This window comes from Dendronephthya gigantea, unplaced genomic scaffold, assembly GCF_004324835.1.
Source record: "Dendronephthya gigantea isolate DGI-Jeju-01 unplaced genomic scaffold, DenGig_1.0 000083F, whole genome shotgun sequence".
Lineage (NCBI taxonomy): Eukaryota > Metazoa > Cnidaria > Anthozoa > Malacalcyonacea > Nephtheidae > Dendronephthya > Dendronephthya gigantea.
In genome coordinates, this window is record NW_021163093.1 from 129,261 (window position 1) to 145,762 (window position 16,502).

General features: G+C 40.0%; 1 protein-coding gene across 1 annotated transcript; it reads right to left on the reverse strand.

Annotated features, from left to right (window-relative positions):
• Positions 1–12,587: 12,587 nt before the first annotated feature.
• LOC114532997 (NACHT, LRR and PYD domains-containing protein 3-like) lies at positions 12,588–15,588 on the reverse strand. Its single transcript, XM_028554573.1, has 5 exons — positions 15,489–15,588; positions 14,872–15,294; positions 13,509–14,721; positions 12,915–13,186; positions 12,588–12,820 (listed from the first exon to the last, which is right to left on the reverse strand). The coding sequence occupies exons 1-5, from the start codon at positions 15,586–15,588 to the stop codon at positions 12,588–12,590; spliced, it is 2,241 nt and encodes a 746-aa protein (XP_028410374.1).
• Between the last annotated feature and the right edge of the window lie 914 nt (positions 15,589–16,502).

A 16,502-nucleotide genomic window follows, 5' to 3' on the forward strand; every position in this document is an offset into this window, starting at 1 on the left:
AATCTATTTGGATTTGGTGACATTTTTAGTTTAATGTTAGAGAACACTCTTTTTAGAAGGGGAGTGTGTGGCGTAGCTAATTAAGATCGCCAATAGCTTAATTAGGATTGCTAGTATTGGGCACTTTTGATTCTGTATTTCATAATATATTCGACGTAAAGTGAATAAAACCACAAAAATCTAGATTTCATGTAATAGTTCGACGAGCAACAAAATCTGTGTGACTCAGTGCTGTGAGCTCACCGTGGATTTAATGATAAAATTCTTTACAGTTTACCCTACATTGAATCTGTGACTGTGAGTGTGGGTTAGCAACAGCGGTTAATCATTGAATTATGCAAGAATAGAGATTTTAATCTGACTTTAAATATGTACATGCTGCGTCTTTGGCTATTCAAATAAGAAGCAATAAAAAATATTTTCAAATCCTAAAATATTATACAGGGTGTATAATATTATACAGGGTGTATAAAAAAGTACCCCCTATTGAAATGAAGCTTCTGTTCGAATTTGAATGCCTGAATATACATGCAGGGTGCATAGAATAACGCAACTTTTAATAATTCTCAGAGGCCTACGATCGTCTGTTATTGCATAGAAGTGAACATATATGAATATTAAGTGTTGCAGTTTTTTATACACCCTGTATCATTTGCATTGATAAATAGACAAGGTAGGCATAGGTTGAGGCATTCAAATTGAGCATCTCTCTTTACATCTTAAGCACCCATGAGTTTAGCATAATAATAAGGCTTTCAAATTCGAACAAAAGCTTAATTTTAATACGGGGGTTCTTTTTTTATACACCCTGTGTTGGAAAAGTTAAGAAAATGTTGAAATTTTTGGTTTAAAATTCATTTCTTTTGTCCGCGCCAGATTAATTGTTTGATTTGTGTTAAATCAAACATGACCCGTTTTTAAAACGTTACAATAAACGCTAGTTACTCCGTAATTTGAATCGTCAACATGATAGGGTATACTCAATTCAGTCTGACGTAATTCAGGTTTTGCAGCTGTCAGTTTGTTCACTAATGGTTTCACTCGTTGTTTCAACTGTTGTTTCCACGCATCTTTCTGATCTTCTCCTTTTTTCGCCGCAACAATATTCATAATGTAACGAAAAGCACTGACGCTGAACGTTGTGAGCAACTGGACTGTTGGGGAAACATCGCTGGCTTGAAGAACTCGAACAAGAGTGAGAATAGGATAAGCGAAAAGAAAAATGAAGAAAATTTTTAACGCTTAGTAAAAAAGGCCCACATGATATGGCAGGAGGCATTCTCTAAGGTCGTCGTAAATTTCCTTTGATACCACGCACACAATCTTGCGATTGCTGCTTCTTTCGTTTGCATTGTTGCCTGTACTATTGCAATTGTCCCCTCTGGCTATGTCACTTTTTCCTTTATTATTGCCACTGTTCCCTCTCTTTTCGCCATTTTTGCCTCTGTTTTTCCCATTCCTGCTTGTCTTTTTGCCACTTTTGTCAGTGCCTTTCTTACTTTTTTCATTGCCATTGTTTTCTTTGTTGTTGTCATTCTTACATGTCTTTTTGCCATTGTTTTTGCTATCGCTTTCTCTGTTATTTCCATTGTAATTTTTGTTGTTGTCATTGTTACATTCCCTTTTACTATGCTCGTCGCATTGGTTCTCGTTGTAATCCTTGTTGCAATCATAGTTCAGCCTCACCAAGACGACATATTGTTGTTCAACAGATGACCAAAACATCTAGGAGTAAAATGTCAGAATTGATGTATAAAAATGTAAGGGAAAAAGTAAACAATATTAAGGATTATTCCAGAGAGCAGCGGAATTAAAACATCAGGTATAGAAAGAACACAAATTTTCAATAAATACGAAGTAAAAAGAGTGCACAGGCAATAAATTGAAAAACATTTATTCGCCCAGATATTGAGCATGCTAGTTAAAAGAAAAAAAAGAGGATTAAAAATCAATATCGCCATCGACACAATCTGCCATAGAATAACCAACAAAATGTAGACTAAACATAATAAGCCAGTTTTTATATGCAGAGCCAACAGACTCATTAAAAAAAGTATTCATTGATTTTTTCCAGCGTTTGATGTTGAAGGGCGAGGTGAATACAGAGATGGCTGTTGAAGCACTTTCTTCGGGAGACAAATAGACATCATTAATGTCATATTTAAGATAGTAAAAGAGTTCTAAAAAACTTGCTAGAGGGTCAGTTTTGTCGAAAAAGAAAGTACAAAAGGAACTGAATCAAACCGGTTTAGTTGCCAGAAAGTGGATAATAGCACGGCTACAAAAAAGCATCTCCGTACTAATGCTTCGATTCTTTCATCGCCATCCCAAAATAACATGCGCAGAACAGATTGACATCGGACTTTCTGTTAAAATCTTAAAATCATCAGTTGTATTTGCTTTTTTCCACAAAAATGTTACGCTCAAATATATCAGTATTGCATTACCACCAACGTACGAAAAATAGACAATTTGCTCAAAAGAGCGTCAGCAATAAAATTTCCTGGTGATTTGTAAAATGCCGCACAACCTAAAGGATTGTCATTAACACGTAATCGCCTTGTTTTTCTCCAAACATTGAGACTCCAAGGGATAACTTTTATATCTGATTCCCTTTCTCATCACGTGTCTTTTGTATTTTGCACAGATAAACCAATAGCAACCCTTTGAACGCGTCACAACAATAGGCTTCCAATTCATTCAAATAGAATGCATGATTGGCTGTAAAGTTGTAGATAGCTATCCAGTCTTGAAGTTTTTTAGGCTGTTGCTGAAATTCTTTCACTAGAACATTTTTTGAAGAAACATTCCCGCGTCACTGGACTCTATCGTGGAAATGGCGACTGGCTTCACCATATTGAGAAGTTTCGATGCTGCAAAATGGTTTCCATCTAACAAGGCCCCGGCGCAGTCGGATCTCCACTTCTAGCGGGACAGTTCCTTTTGCGGAAGAGTTCCTTGTTTGGTTCACTCCTGCGCAGCAAAGTTGCACAAAAATATCAAACAACTACGGTTATTTGTTACGCACACAGTGTCGGGAGGGGAAGAGTCAACATTAGAAGTACATTAGGGTTTAAAACTCTACCGCCACCGTACGCGCGGCCCGGCTTTTACAGCGATATTCTTCTTTTGACAGAAGTTACGGATGCGGACGGGAAGTTACGGATATTCAAGATATACAATATTAAGGGTATGTAATATAAGGGAAATTGTTGTTATATGCACCCAAGGGTTTCGCACGTGATGGACACATGGAAATGACAACACTTTGCACTTTGCACTATGCACAATGAACAATGAACAATGCACAATAACGCACTATAGTTTAGAGTATAAAATATCACGGGTTGCACTGGTTAAAAGAGAAGGTTAAGAGAGAAGGTTAAGAGAGAAGGTTGATGACTTGGGCTGGGGCACGACAACAAAATAAATATATAAGAAAAGAGAAGGAAATTGTATTGATATTATCTGAGCTGTCCCTCATACGGCCCCGACGATCCCGCGGATAGAATCATACAAAAAAGGGGTTGTTTTAACATTGGTGGAGGATGCGGGCACCGCTGATGATGATATAGCCAGAACATAAAAGACAAGCAGAATATAAGAGACAACAGCTATAAAGACAACAGCTATAAGAGAAAAAAAAACAGGTGCGACTTTGTTATACTCAAATTACATTAGCACGGAAAAGACAAAGAACCACATGTCGTGTCAATTTTCCTTTACTATATTATACATCAATTTTATTTGCGTATAAATGTCCGCTAAATGTTTATAGTGTGTTTTATGTTTACTACCTGTTGTGCTCGTCGTAATAAGTACTTAGTAATTTGCACTTTCTGCCACAATCACAAAAAATTTCATTGTGTCTTTTACCGGTCCTGTTACACGTAGTCGCGGTCGCGCTACAGACAACATACAGTCTGATTGTCCATCAAAAGCATTTGCACGCGGTCTGAATATGAGTTTGACGGAACATCCTGAGATTGCGAATAGTTTGTCTGAACTGTTAAAAGTGATTGAAAAGTCGGTACGGACAACTGAACAAAACAACGCTATCCTAGATGAAACACATCGTCTAGGCAAACAAAATCATGACGACTTGCTTCAGTTACATGAAAAACAACAGGCTCAACTAGCCACACTAAGTGCACAGAATACATTACACGTTGGCACTGCACTACAGCCAACACCTTTTCAGGGCAAATCCACTGATGACTTTGTAGCGTTTTTAAATCACTTTGAAAGATATGCAAATTTTTGTGGGTGGGATGACAATCACCGTCTACGCGCTCTACCCCTTATTTTCAGGGAATGCTAGTTCTTGGTATTCTAGTATTGATAAAAATGAAATTAGATCGTATAAAAACTTAACTGATGCTCTTAAGACGCAGTTCAACAATCCAGCTGCGATCTGGCTTTTGCGTCAGCAATTGTCATCAAGAAAGCAGGGATCAACAGAGCCGCTAACGAGCTATGCCGCGGATATCCGGCGATTGTATAAGCGCTTGGGTTTAAATGATAGCGATGGCATGCATTATTTTATCCAAGGTCTTCGCGACGAATTAAAAGCTCATGTTATACTTGGGCAACCCAAATCTCTAGCTGAGGCGGAAAATTTAGCAACCTTGAAGGAAGCTGTCTCAATTAGTACACCTAACACAGGGCAGCAAAAGCTCGAAAACCAACTGCAATCAATGGTAAAAAGTTTAGAGACGCTTGCAAATGCGCAGCAGGAGCAAGCACAACAGGTAGCCGCTTATAGTGTGCCTACTGGCCCAAAATTTTCTGGTTACCCACGGAACAGCAGTTATCAAAACGAATGGCGCAAACAAGCACCTGGCTCAAGGCACGACCAGACCATATTGCTCAATTAGTTCGGGACGAAGTACGGCGCCAAACACGTTTTATGACACACATGCATAGACAAGCAAATTCGGGTGTACCTTCAACACGTAATCGTCGTACAACAGATGGTTTACCCATATGCAACAAATGCGATAAAATTGGCCACATAGCTCGCAACTGTATCACTTCGCAACATCCAACGCCTCCTAGTCATCAGCATCAAAACTCAAGTCTCAGTAGAAATGCGCGCCCATTTTTTCCGCAACAGGCCCCTAGAGGTAACAATCCATTTCAACAGAACTCGGGAAACTAATTAACGCTTCCTTATTACGGGACGATAAGGAAGCATATTTTGTAAATAAACTTAGTGAATCAAAATGTTCCAAAATCCAAACTGTTAATAAAGATAATGTTAATATTAAGAATACGCATGTTGTTCCAGTTGATACCTTAATTGAAATAGATAGTGATGAAGAGATTTTGGAGGAACCTGTTCGTGAAGAAAGCTCAGAATTTGTTAAAATACATCCTGATTTATCAGATATTGATTTTAGTTTTAGCGCAGACAAAAGTAGCGATGTATTGTACCAAGATATTGTTTCCGTAAACCGCATGAATGAACATTGTGAAACGCATAAAACAAATGAACAATTAATCGACGAAGAAAGCGCGAATAGTTGTGAGGTGACCGCGTCACCAGATGTTTATGTTCCAGTTCCACAAAACCTTGATATTGGTTTTCAGAAATGTAATAAATTGCACGATGTAGCAAAAGTACCAGTCTGTGATAATCTTGTTGACTTATCTGATAATAGCGATGCGAAACTTGATACCTGTAATTACGAAACTGTCTTAAACACTGATTTAGAAGGACTTGTATATCCAGTTCCTGACTCCAGCACTAGTGATAACCCCAAACCGTCTAAAACGTTATCTAATATTAAGGTTAAATTTCAGACTTATAACAACTGTCCTTTTATCCCAGGTAAGGTAAACAATGTTCCTGTGTCATTTCTCTGTGACACTGGCGCAGCAATAACTACCATAAGTTCGGCATTATTTAAACGTGTGCCTGATCTCACTAAGCACCCTCCAAAGGCAACCAGGGTGAGTTCTATTAGAACAGTAAGCGGAGAAAGCATTTCAGTGGACGGTCTTACACTTATACAAGTTCAGTTTGAGGGAAATGTGTACCCTTTCTACGCTCACATCATTGAACGTCTAAATTATGATGCGATCCTTGGGGCAGACTTTTTGTCCCACTACCAATCTGTGATAGACCTTGACACATGCATTTTGCGAATGCCACCTCCAACGGACACTCCGCCGCCTTTTCAAGAGTCTTCATTTTCAAGTTCGGTTCATGCTTACATGACCTGTATTCTGCCGCCATTTTCGGAATCAGTAATCCCAGCAAAGCTAGACATGCAGCCAAATTCGTTTTTTAACTGTAATTTAATGGGTCTCGTAGAATCTAATCCTATGTTAGCAGATCGATATAGCCTTTGCGGTGCAGCAGCAATAGTGGAAATATCTGAAAACACAACAATCCCATTTCGAGTCATTAATCCAACCTCACAACCGGTCACCATTTACCGCCGCACTAATTTAGGACAATTTACCATGTGCGACGAGCCTCCGGTCGTAGCTACTGTCGACCAATCAACTCAAAGTAAAGCAAGCGTCTCAACTTCGGAGCAAGCTGATCTTCCAATTGATCTTAACCATACTGACCTCACTGACGCACAGAAAAGCCAACTGTTCAAACTACTGCAAGCAAATCGTGACGTATTTGCAGTCACAGATGACGAACTAGGACAAACTTCACTCGTGCAACATCACATTGACACAGGTAATGCCTCTCCAGTTCGTCAACAACCCTACCGCGTTTCGCCGGCTGTACGCGATCGGATCGATGCACATGTTGAAAAAATGCTAAACCAAGGAACGATTCAACCATCCGTTAGCCCATGGGCAGCCCCAGTAGTGCTGGTTAAGAAGAAAGACGGTAGCGAACGTTTTTGTGTTGATTACCGCAAGTTGAACAGTGTCACTCGGCGTGACTCTCATCCAATTCCAAATGTACAGGATACTTTGGACTGCTTACATGGCACCGCCTACTTTTCGTGCATGGACCTCCGGTCAGGGTATTGGCAGGTTGAGATGGACGAGGAATCCAAACCTAAAACAGCTTTTGCTACCCATGCTGGACTGTTCGAGTTTAGGAAAATGCATTTGGCCTCGCCAAACGCCCCTTCTACATTTCAGCGTCTGATGCACGCAGTTCTGCGCGGCCTCCAATATATGATTTGTCTTGTCTACCTGGATGATATTATCATCTTTTCCAGAACATTCGAAGACCACTTATTGCATCTCAATGATGTCTTTTCCAGGCTCCGCGCTGCTAATGTTAAGCTCAAACCTAGCAAATGCTTGTTTGCGCGCCCAAGCGTCGAATATCTTGGACATTTAGTTTCTCGCGATGGCATTAGCCCTGATCCTGCTAAAATTGCCGCAGTTAAAGAATTCCCTATTCCACGCTGTACTCGCGAAGTTCGTAGTTTTTTGGGTCTGGCTAATTATTACAGACGCTTCATAAAAAATTTTGCTGCAATAGCCTCGCCGTTAAACCAGTTAACACACAAGCATGTTCGCTTTTCTTGGAATGACGCATGCCAAACAGCATTTACCAACCTGAAATCAGCTCTTACTAGCGCGCCTATTCTAGCTTATCCAAGTTTTTCGCTCCCCTTTGAGCTCCACACCGACGCCTCTTCAACCGGTATTGGCTATGCGCTGTGTCAAGTGCAAGAAGGGTTAAACCGCGCAATAGCATATGGCGGGCGTGATCTAAACCCTGCCGAACGTAATTACACTACCACCGAGCGTGAAGCTCTAGCGATTATAGAAGGCATAAAAAAATTCAGGAACTATCTTGACGACCGCAAATTCACAATCTACACAGATCATCATTCGCTGCGCTGGTTAATGTCCTTAAAGAATCCAAATGGTCGACTTGCGCGTTGGGCTCTTCTTATCCAACAATATAATTTTACTATCGTGCACAAACCAGGTAAGATGAACTCGGATGCTGATGCTCTTTCTCGTCGTCCTTATAAAATACCGCCGACCATTAGTGCATATGATCTACCGGGCGTACCAATCGCACGAATTCGTCGTCTCCAACGCAGTGATGTAGAGCTTGCTGATCTCATTGCCTACTTAGAAAATGATCACCTCCCAGCGAACCAAAACCGCGCTCGTTCCCTTGTGTTGCACCGTGACACATTTTACCTGGACGAACATGACCTGCTCTTTTCGTTGTGGACTCCCAATAAACGTAGACGTCAAGACGTATGTTCTCGCTTAGTTATCCCTGATGCTCTGAAATCCGAGATTTTAATCTGGGCACATGATGATGTTACTGCAGGCCATCTGGGTACTCAAAAGACCTACGCCAAACTCCGCACTCGATACTACTGGCGCAACATGTACAGTGATATTGATCGGTGGTGTAAGACTTGTGTGGATTGCGCCATGAAAAAATCTCCTAGAAACCGCCACAAGGCCCCTCTCTTACCAATTCCGGTAGAAAACGCCTTTGACCGGTTGGCTGTCGACTGCTTAGGACCATTCCCTGTTTCGAATACTGGTAACCGATACGTTGTTGTATTCACAGAATACTTGACACGCTGGCCTGAAGCATTTGCGGTCCCAAAAATCGATGCTCCGACTATCGCCAACCTTCTTGTGGACGAGATCTTGGCTAGGCATGGTGCACCGCGCACCCTTCTGTCCGATCGCGGTACAAACTTCCTATCATCACTGGTTCGCTCCGTTTGCGACCTACTTAATACGAAAAAAGTCAACACAACAGCATATCATCCTCAAACGGACGGCATGGTTGAGCGCTTTAATCACACCTTGTGCCAGTCAATATCCATGTACGTCAGCCGCAACCAGAAAGACTGGGACTTACATATCCCTGCTATCCTTTTCGGATATCGTGTTAGCCCTCACGACACAACTGGAGAAAGTCCCTTTTACCTCCTCTACGGTCGAGAAGCTAGGCTACCTATGGACGTCACTCTCCTCCCTTCGCGTAACGAGACGAGATCCATACACGAGCATCGCGCGCGTATCGTCGAAGCAATCGAAGAAGCGCAGGAAATAGCTCGTACGAATATTCAACGCGCTCAGCAAGCCATGAAAACTGTATATGATCAGTCCGCTCGCGAACCGACCTTTGCAATCGGTGATAGAGTATGGGTGTACACGCCCAAAACCAAGAAAGGCTTGTCGCGAAAACTTATGCACCATTGGCACGGGCCATTCCGCATTGTCGCAAAATGCTCTCCAGTACACTTCAAACTAAGAACCTGTGATAACCGCCTCGTGTCCGTTACAGTACATGCCAACAGAATGAAACCGTACTATGACCCAGATTCACGTCCTCAAAACCCTCCCAATCCGGATGTGCCAACCGACCCACCAATTCCCGAGAACGAACTACCCCATCACAACCAGCAAAACGAAAACAATACCCGCGCCACAGCAGTCTACGGACAATACAGCAGCTAAGGTGCATGAACCTGTTTACAATATAGAGCGAATTCTTAAAACACGCACTCGAAAAGGTAAGAAACAATTTTTCGTCAAATGGGAAGGTTACAGCCCTACACACAATTCATGGATTGATGAGACAGACATGGTCATGACAAACACTGAAAACACAGACTGTACCTCTAACTGACCGATAATTATAGTTTTATGGTTTAGACTTTCGATTTCGTAGTCCCTGCGTTGTTTCTAATTACCATTTCGGCCGAAGCAGATGAAACAATGGACAATTTGACTACTGTTGTTCCCAACCCTCCTGCACACATTGTGCCTGTGGCTGAAGTCAAATTGCGTTTTATTTCGTACTTGCATGGAACTGTGCTTTGTTAACGTCATGTTGAGCTAGATCTAGGCATTGTATTGTATGTTATTTTGTCACAAATTGCACTCTTTATGTTATGTTATGTTTTGTTACGATACGTTGTGTCTTTGTAAATTCCTTGGCACGACATCCTTCCTATTCTTGGTTCATGTCAAATTTCCAACGCTAGTAAAAGTGAGTACAGCTAGTATAGTCGCTAATTGCATAAACTTGACAACACAAAATTATCATCGCGTGGCAACGTCCAACAGAGAAGCTTACTGCCGTCAATAAAAAAAAACGCAATTACAAGAGAAGAAAAGATGGACAAGAGAAAGAACAATATGATTATGATAAACGAACCGTCAACGAGGAGCTAACTATAATTGTTTAACCTTGTATTGCAATGAATACAAGAAAAATGCTTACGTTTTGGCCTAACCGAAAACCAGGAGGTTTTCATCTAAAGGGGAGAGATATGTAATATAAGGGAAATTGTTGTTATATGCACCCAAGGGTTTCGCACGTGATGGACACATGGAAATGACAACACTTTGCACTTTGCACTATGCACAATGAACAATGAACAATGCACAATAACGCACTATAGTTTAGAGTATAAAATATCACGGGTTGCACTGGTTAAGAGAGAAGGTTAAGAGAGAAGGTTGATGACTTGGGCTGGGGCACGACAACAAAATAAATATATAAGAAAAGAGAAGGAAATTGTATTGATATTATCTGAGCTGTCCCTCATACGGCCCCGACGATCCCGCGGATAGAATCATACAAAAAAGGGGTTGTTTTAACAGGTATATAGATATTACGAATGAGATGACACATTGTATTAAGGTCAATCCACACGGGCGATTTACTTTCAAAAAAAGAAAACTGGCGCAACGGAAATTTAAGCCAGATGACCTCACTTGGCCTAAAAAAGTGACTTCACTTGGCCACAGCTTTGAAAACTACCCCCGCTCTCACATGATCCAAGTTACACCCCTGGTTAACTATATAAAGCTTTGAAATATTTTAAGCCAGTATGTGTCTATAGTATAGTTGTTTCATTCTGTGTTTGCTGTATGAGGATGCAGTTTATTTATATATGATCTTGACACGTCGTTTTCCTATAATACATAGTCGGCTATGAAAGGCTTTTACACCATCGCTTTAACTTCAAAAAAGATTTTTGAAAGCGTAAATCACAAGTGTGTTTTGTGATTAGAAAATTTGTTTGTGGATAGATATCAAAGACAACCTGCTGATCTGAGATCATGACGTCATAAAGCGTCTCGAAAAAACTGAGTTATCATGCGCGTGGTGTTATTTGTCCCTATTCTTCTAACTAATAGTATAAAAGGCGAAAATTTCAAATTTTAAATTACAGTTTGAAAAAATTAAACGTGTTTTCGCATAAATAATTATAACAAAATTACTTGATATTTTCGAGGGTCGAAGTCATATGAAATGAAGGGAATGATAATTCAGTTTTGTCGAAGATTTGCATGGCTTCTCATTGGTTGATTTTTATACCCAGATCAGCTGCCAGGCTCGACTAAATGCTGTACTTCTGCACTATGCAGGTGAAAAATTATCTCCTTAACCTCATAGGATGACCAGGAGTATGAACAAGTTAAAGCAAAACTGTAGGCACATTTTGAACCCAGGGTAAAATAATGTAACTTTCGAAACATATATAATTTTTGGCAATTGGCGCAGGAAATGGTGGCTCACCCAGACAAATTCACAAATTTATCATACGCCTACGTGAAGCCGCTGACCGTTTTGATTTTCGTGATAAAAACTGATAGATAAGGGATCAAACAGTTCAGAAATGTTTTTCGGAACGTTTGCAAAGGAAAGCTCTCAGGGAGGATCTTATTACCAAACTATTGAATGCGGCAAGGGCTATGGGTGTTCTATACGCCCATGTACACAATATGAAAAGTTTTTATTTGGCGCCAAAAGACGCACTAACCATAAAACACATACATTATATTACAAGACGACTATAACACATAGACGACGAAGATGTGTTCAGAATAACATAACTTCTCCACACCAAAGAAAGTTTAGTAAACGTTAGTGATTCTTGTTCAGCGATATCTTGCAGATCTCGATATATTTTGAGGTGTAGTCAGTGATGATAACATAGTGACAGTAGCGTAGCCACCCTGTTTATTTGTCCCGCTATGCTAATATTTTGGTTTTCATTGAATGTGAAAACACTACACTTCTAAAGACATGAATAATTCATGTCTTAATAATGACTCAAAATTTACATAGCGGGACAAAATCGTCAGGCTGGCTACGCCACTGCATAGTGATGTCTGTGCAGAATAAACACGTCTGATGCTACTTTCGTCCAGGGTTCTTTCGGTACATTGTGTTGAATGAGTGTCTTTATTTTGCTGGTTGCGTCAGGCATTGCGAGCAGCGGGAGACCATGTCGTGGATTCGGATTTATACCTAGCCAATATATAGGTTGTTGAGCACGGATTTGGCATCTGGCTCTTTCGTTGTGACTCCGGTGGATTATTTCCTTCATTACAGGGCGTAATTAGGTGGGGATGATGATGCGTTAGTCTTTTAGGAGAAATCTTTGGTGATCTTCTTCTTACCTCTGCTGGAATTTGCTGTTGCTAATGTGAACTGTGGAGAAGGGGATCACGGGCTGTCTTAGTCTGAAATTGTGCAAGACCTGGTGCGCTTCCAGGATCGTATTCGAGATCGAAAGGGTGGGGTGCACTGTTTGATGGACTTGTGGAAGATGGAATTGAGGGGTTCCATAGAGATACTGGTGCATCCCAGCTTAACATTAAACCACGATGTCTAAACGTGTTCCTAAGGTCTCTTTAAGCAACCTCACACCTTCTTCAGTGATCTTATTTCTCCCAATATTCAAACGACGAAGACAACAACTTCGAAGTCCAAGAGTGCTTGCAAGTAATGGTAAATGTTTATCCTTGAATCCATTGTTACTTACATCCAAATGAGTGAGCTTACATCCCTCATCTCCGAGAGCTTTGCACAAGATCGGAACACATTTGTCTGTTAAAGAACAACCGGAAATCGTCAGCCTTGTAAGATGACAGTCATGTTCTTGTCTGAAGAACATCGCACAATTCACGTACACTTTCATCACCTAAATCGTTGAATCCAAGGTTCAATACTTCTAGCGTGCAATGTTCTTCATGAAGAGCGTGGATCAACGTGGACATACAGTTTCTCGTTAAAAAACAGCCGGAAAGATGCAACTCTGTTAGGTTACATGTTTCCTTTCCAATAACATTGCACAAGATGTCTAAACCTTCATCCTTAATATCATTGCTACTAAGGTTTAATGTTTTTAATCCACGATGTTCTTCATCAAGAGCGCGGCACAACGCAGACATGCATTTTTCAGTTAGAGAACAGCTGGAAAGAGTCAACTCAGTTAGGTTGCATATTTCATTTCCAAGAACATTGCACAAGACAAATAAACCTTCATTTTTTATATCATTGCTACTGAGCTTCAAGGTTCTTAGTCCACAATGTTAATTTCTCAGAAATTTCACGAGCCAAGGTACGCTCTCAATAGTCAGAGAACAGGAGGCAAGATTTAAGGTTTCAAGGTTCAACCGCCTTTCTTGCATTGAGATAGATAGAATACGAACACCATCATCACGAATAGGATTTTAGCTAAGGTCAAGATCTGTCAACTGATTATAAATCTGATTATCTAAAACACCAGCTATACCAGCAGCAGTAATAGTGTTTCGTCCAAGATTCAACGTGGTGACTTATGGAATACTCATGATTCACCAGACATCCAGATTTCAATAATGCACCAAGACGCTCTAGACCCAAGTCACCAAGATGACAACCAACAATGTTGAGTGATTTCATGCATCTTCCTTGGAGTAATTTCAACAATTCCAACGAACAATCCAAACTGGATAAATACTTCACATCTAAACTATTTAAAATCTTCATATGCTTGCAAAGAAACACAACTGCTGTTACATCGCTCGAAGAAAGCAATGATGCTTCATGGTAGGGACATGATATCTCAGTCACATCTTTCAAAATAGATGTCGCAATTTCTCTGGCAATATTTTCATTCTGCGCTTCTCTCAAACATTTCATCACCAAAATATGATTTGGTCGAATTTCGCACCTAGTGCCTTGAATCTCAAGATATTTCTTGAACGACCACATACAGCTTCTATATTCATGAGAGTCATCAGATGTTCTAATTTTCACTGCCAATAATCCAGCAAGAAATTGAAGCACTAGATGCCATCTGCCATGCTTGAATTGCGAAGATATAAATTCTTTTATATCTTCAGGTGTTTTTGTTTCCACTATATGCTTCGCTACGAGAAATTCTTGTATAGTTAAATGAATAAAGCAAACTTGTATTTGAATTTGAAAAATTGGATTAGGTAAAAAGTTTAGTAATCCTGAATCTTTCATTTTCTCATCGACTAGTTCGCCACTGAAAATCAGTTCATCATTTTTCATACCATTGAAAGCCAACTGTTGAAGTTGCTTTAAAACTTCTTTGCTTTGATTTCGGTCATGATGCGTATTAAAGTACACTAAGGCCAACTGGTGCAGTTCAGTCAAAGTAGTTGGTAGAGCACCAGTATCACCCTCTGAGTCAATGAGACATTTGAACAGAGTAACACAAACAATAAAACAATTCACTGGAATGTAGCATAAATTCTTCACTTCAGAAGATGATTTGATATGACTCAGCATTGTTGCTTCTAGATCACACCTGTTATGATTAGCGCAGAACTGTTTTACATACTGCTCTATTTTATCAGATGTGAAGCCGATAATTTCAACAGTTCTTCCAAAATGAAGTTTGCACAAAACATCATTAACAATTGGCCTGCTGGTCACCAAAACTGTTGCTCCTGGTAACATATCGCCCGACAAGATTTTGACAAAAAGAGACATTGCTGACATTTGGCAAGAAACATCATTGCTAGAATACTTCTGCGACTGAGCTAGGACATACTGAATGTTTTTTACAGCGGCGCCAAATTCATCCAAGCCATCAAAAATGAAAATGGCATTTTGTGGATTTTCCCAAATTTTTTCAAAAACACCTTCAAACTCATCTTCATTTAGTTCGGTTCCAAACTGTAGAAATTTTTTAATCGTTATGACTTCCATCTCAGGGAAATTGAATTCTCGGAATTTAAAGTAGAAAGCGACCCTATTGTGATAAATTTTATCATCATCTTTTGCCCAATCGTACATAATTTTCCTGGTCAAAACAGTTTTTCCGATCCCAGGACGTCCAATCACCAAGATGGTGGAAGGGATATTATAGTTAGTATCTTTGTTTGCATAAAACAGATCTTTAATCTGTCTCAGATGTATCGACTTTTCAGGAACTTTCATATAAACATCATAGATTTCATGCCTAGTCATATCTTTCGAAAATTTAAGTGGTGCTTGCCCCGAGTGGATAACAACATCGATAAACATCATATCTAAGCTTGTATTATTTGAACCGTAATTTATGTCTGAAGAAAAAACTTCATGACCTTTTGCTTGTAAATGTCACAACTGTTAGGTACGTATCGCTTTTGAAGAAAATGTTCATTAATAAATCGCAAATCACAAGACCATGTAGACGATTGAGGGGTGAGACGGAAAAATCGCTTCTTCAGTAGATAAACAACTTCTGCTAATGCAGTTACAGCAAAAATGCCATTACAAACAGACACGATTGTCAACCAAAACTGTTTATCCTTGGCAGCCGAGTTCGTACATTTTACACTAGATAAGTTGGCACTTCCATTATTTGCTGGAGTCATGTTGGGATCGACTGATCTCAATTCGCGATAAATTAAACACAACTGAATTGAGAATCATAACCACTCGGATATAATACAGTATGCTGAAGGATTGTGAATAAGATACAGAGCATTGAACGAGCTACAAGGTGGAATAAATAGAAATTGAAAACATAAAAGGTATTTCTACCTTGTTTATTGTTCACTCTCTTGCCGACTGTTTGAGGTTCATCACGTCTACTTGAGAGTTTTACTGCATCTTCGATACGATTGCCAACAGCAAGCGAATAAACGACACTCACAACAACAACAGAACCAAAATTGAACAGAACGAAGGCGGAGAATTTCACGGGAGAGTTGTACTCGTTATCGTAGCTTGAAAACACGTTTTCTCGACATAACTTTTGTGAGTTGCATATCTTGCGCCAACAGCACAATAGCCAACACGCACCGAAGACCGTAAGCGACGTCATACTCAGCCACGCAAACGTACGAACGTAAAAGCCCCAACCGCGACCGGCCAGACGTATAATAATCGCAAATGAGACGACGTACGCACGTAAGCACGTCGACGCTCGTTAAAAGTAAATAGTCGATTGCAATGTTTTCAAAATTCGTTATACTTTCGGTATTTTCCATAAATTTTGTAGCATAGGATTGTCGAAAAAGCATCCAATATACCTGCACCTGACACTATTAATTTTTATATGATGGTCGCGAAACAAGCACAACATTGTGAAATGTTAGAAAACAATTATAACTCGCACGCAACGCCGGTGTAAATTTTCATGTCATAAGATAAATCAAGACTATTAGTCCTTTGGGACATGCTCTCTCAGCACAATAAATATGGAAATATAAAGCAGTCTTTTACAAACAAACATTTATTTAGTCGAAATTACCAAGCCGCGAGAATAGACGAACTTCTAGTATAG